The 1,893-nt window shown below is 26.0% G+C and overlaps 1 protein-coding gene across 1 annotated transcript; it reads left to right on the top strand.

Annotated features, from left to right (window-relative positions):
* The first annotated feature begins 619 nt into the window (after positions 1-619).
* LOC122519277 lies at positions 620-1,653 on the top strand. The gene is made up of 3 exons (XM_043638634.1): positions 620-674; positions 903-1,016; positions 1,324-1,653. The coding sequence occupies exons 1-3, from the start codon at positions 620-622 to the stop codon at positions 1,587-1,589; spliced, it is 435 nt and encodes a 144-aa protein (XP_043494569.1). The 3' UTR covers positions 1,590-1,653.
* The last annotated feature ends 240 nt before the right edge of the window (positions 1,654-1,893 follow it).

Genomic DNA, 1,893 nt, shown 5'->3' with positions numbered 1-1,893 from the left:
CTGTATTTTCTTCTAGAAATAATGGTTACCGTACCTATACTGCTCTGTTGTAAATTCGGAGAAAACAAATTTTATTCTTCGTTTGCTTCGAATGTTTTATTTAAACTTGAATATAAAGAAAATAATAATAAAATAATAATTTATATATATATATATATTTCTTTCACAAAATTAAAATTTTCTTTATAAGATAAAATAAGAAGCATTATTAAATAAAAATTAGAAACGTTATTCCTGTAATAGCAACATGTGAGTAGAATAGAGTTAATTATGTTTTCAATAGGTTTGAAATAAACGTTATTCATTAGGATATTCGATATCAATTTTACATTGATTTTACATATAGCTTATATACTTGCTATTCCTATGTGTCCTCATTTGTATCGAAAACATTAAGTAAATACATATATAAGTATAGAAGCATTAGCTTTTACGAAAGAACATTATTTTTAATTATATTTACTAATACATCGTAATAAGATTAAAATAATATAGCACACATCGTTGTTTGGCCACTATGCAAAGAAAATTTCTGTATATTAAGTGGTTTTCAGTACTCTTAACGATTGTGCAAATAAATGGGAGAACTTCACATTCAAATGTCCAGAGAATAAAATACATGGGCACTTCGCTCGGAAAGGCTGAGGAAGAAATGCTACAGAATAAAAAAAAATGTACGTGCTATAAAAATATTTTTAAATTTTCAAGCTAATATTTTTATTGTATTACTTTATTTAAATGATTATCTTATATGATAATTAAAAATAAAATGATATATATATATATATATAAATACATTATAGATGAAAAAGAGTTTGCAAAAGTTAAAGAAGAGTATGGACAATTTGTAAAAATTTTAAAAAATGGGAATGAAAAATATTTTGAATTTGGAAATATCAAAGATTCTATTCGAGACATAGTAAATACGATTAAAGAATCTGTAAAAATATTGTTAGCGGCCGACAAATCTAATGCAAACATTGAACTTATTCCAACAACTGAAGATATTATATACAGTAAGTTAGATATTTTTATTCCATTATATATGTAGGATTCGTGAAAAAATTGGGTCGTTGGACTAAATTGAACATCGGAACTCGAACCACGGATTTTTCGCTTTCCGGGCGACTGCTCTTTATCCATTAAGCTATCCAGAGCCTACCGTTCAATTTCTTCACAAATATCTACTTAAGTATTTGGCATGGAGGCGCTCGTCCTACATATATATATTTCCAAAAAATAAACCTAAAATTATACAAAAGAAAAGTAATGTTAAATATTTCACGTTGTAAATCGTTGATATATTTTTATTTTATATTATAGACATGCTGTCAATAGCAGCATGTACAGCTTGGTTCGCAGATATTTATTATAATTCTCCGGAAATAACTGCAGAGATCTTGAAAGTTGAAATTGATTGGCATAATGTATTAAGAAAAGCTGTGAAATTTACTCATTCAATGGAAACTATTCTGGATTCCTCTACTGTTGCTCTAATTTCTGTAGTTAAAAAACATTTTCACGAAAACAAACAAGAATTGCAATCAAAAATACAAAGAACTCCAAAACGTAAAATCTGGACATATTAAGAATGGACCTTTAAAAATTTCGTTAGTAATTCTAATGAAATATATAATATTTATAACACTAAAAATTTAAAGTCGAATAAATTATTGAATAAACACGTATATTTTCATTTTTTTCATTAAAAGTTTTAATACTCCAGGAGTCGAATTTTTTTTCTCGAATAATAAAAACTGTATTTAATGTTAACTCATCATTAGCAATGAATACAGTAGATTCAATAATTTTATTATAATAAATACATATTGTAACTTCGAGACGCGTTTTAGCCTTTAAAGTATACATATGATATCGAGTTCTGCGTATTAA

This window comes from Polistes fuscatus, unplaced genomic scaffold (genome assembly GCF_010416935.1).
Source record: "Polistes fuscatus isolate 324 unplaced genomic scaffold, CU_Pfus_HIC Scaffold3, whole genome shotgun sequence".
NCBI classification, from domain to species: Eukaryota; Metazoa; Arthropoda; class Insecta; order Hymenoptera; family Vespidae; genus Polistes; species Polistes fuscatus.
This window is presented reverse-complemented; position numbering and strand designations above follow the sequence as displayed.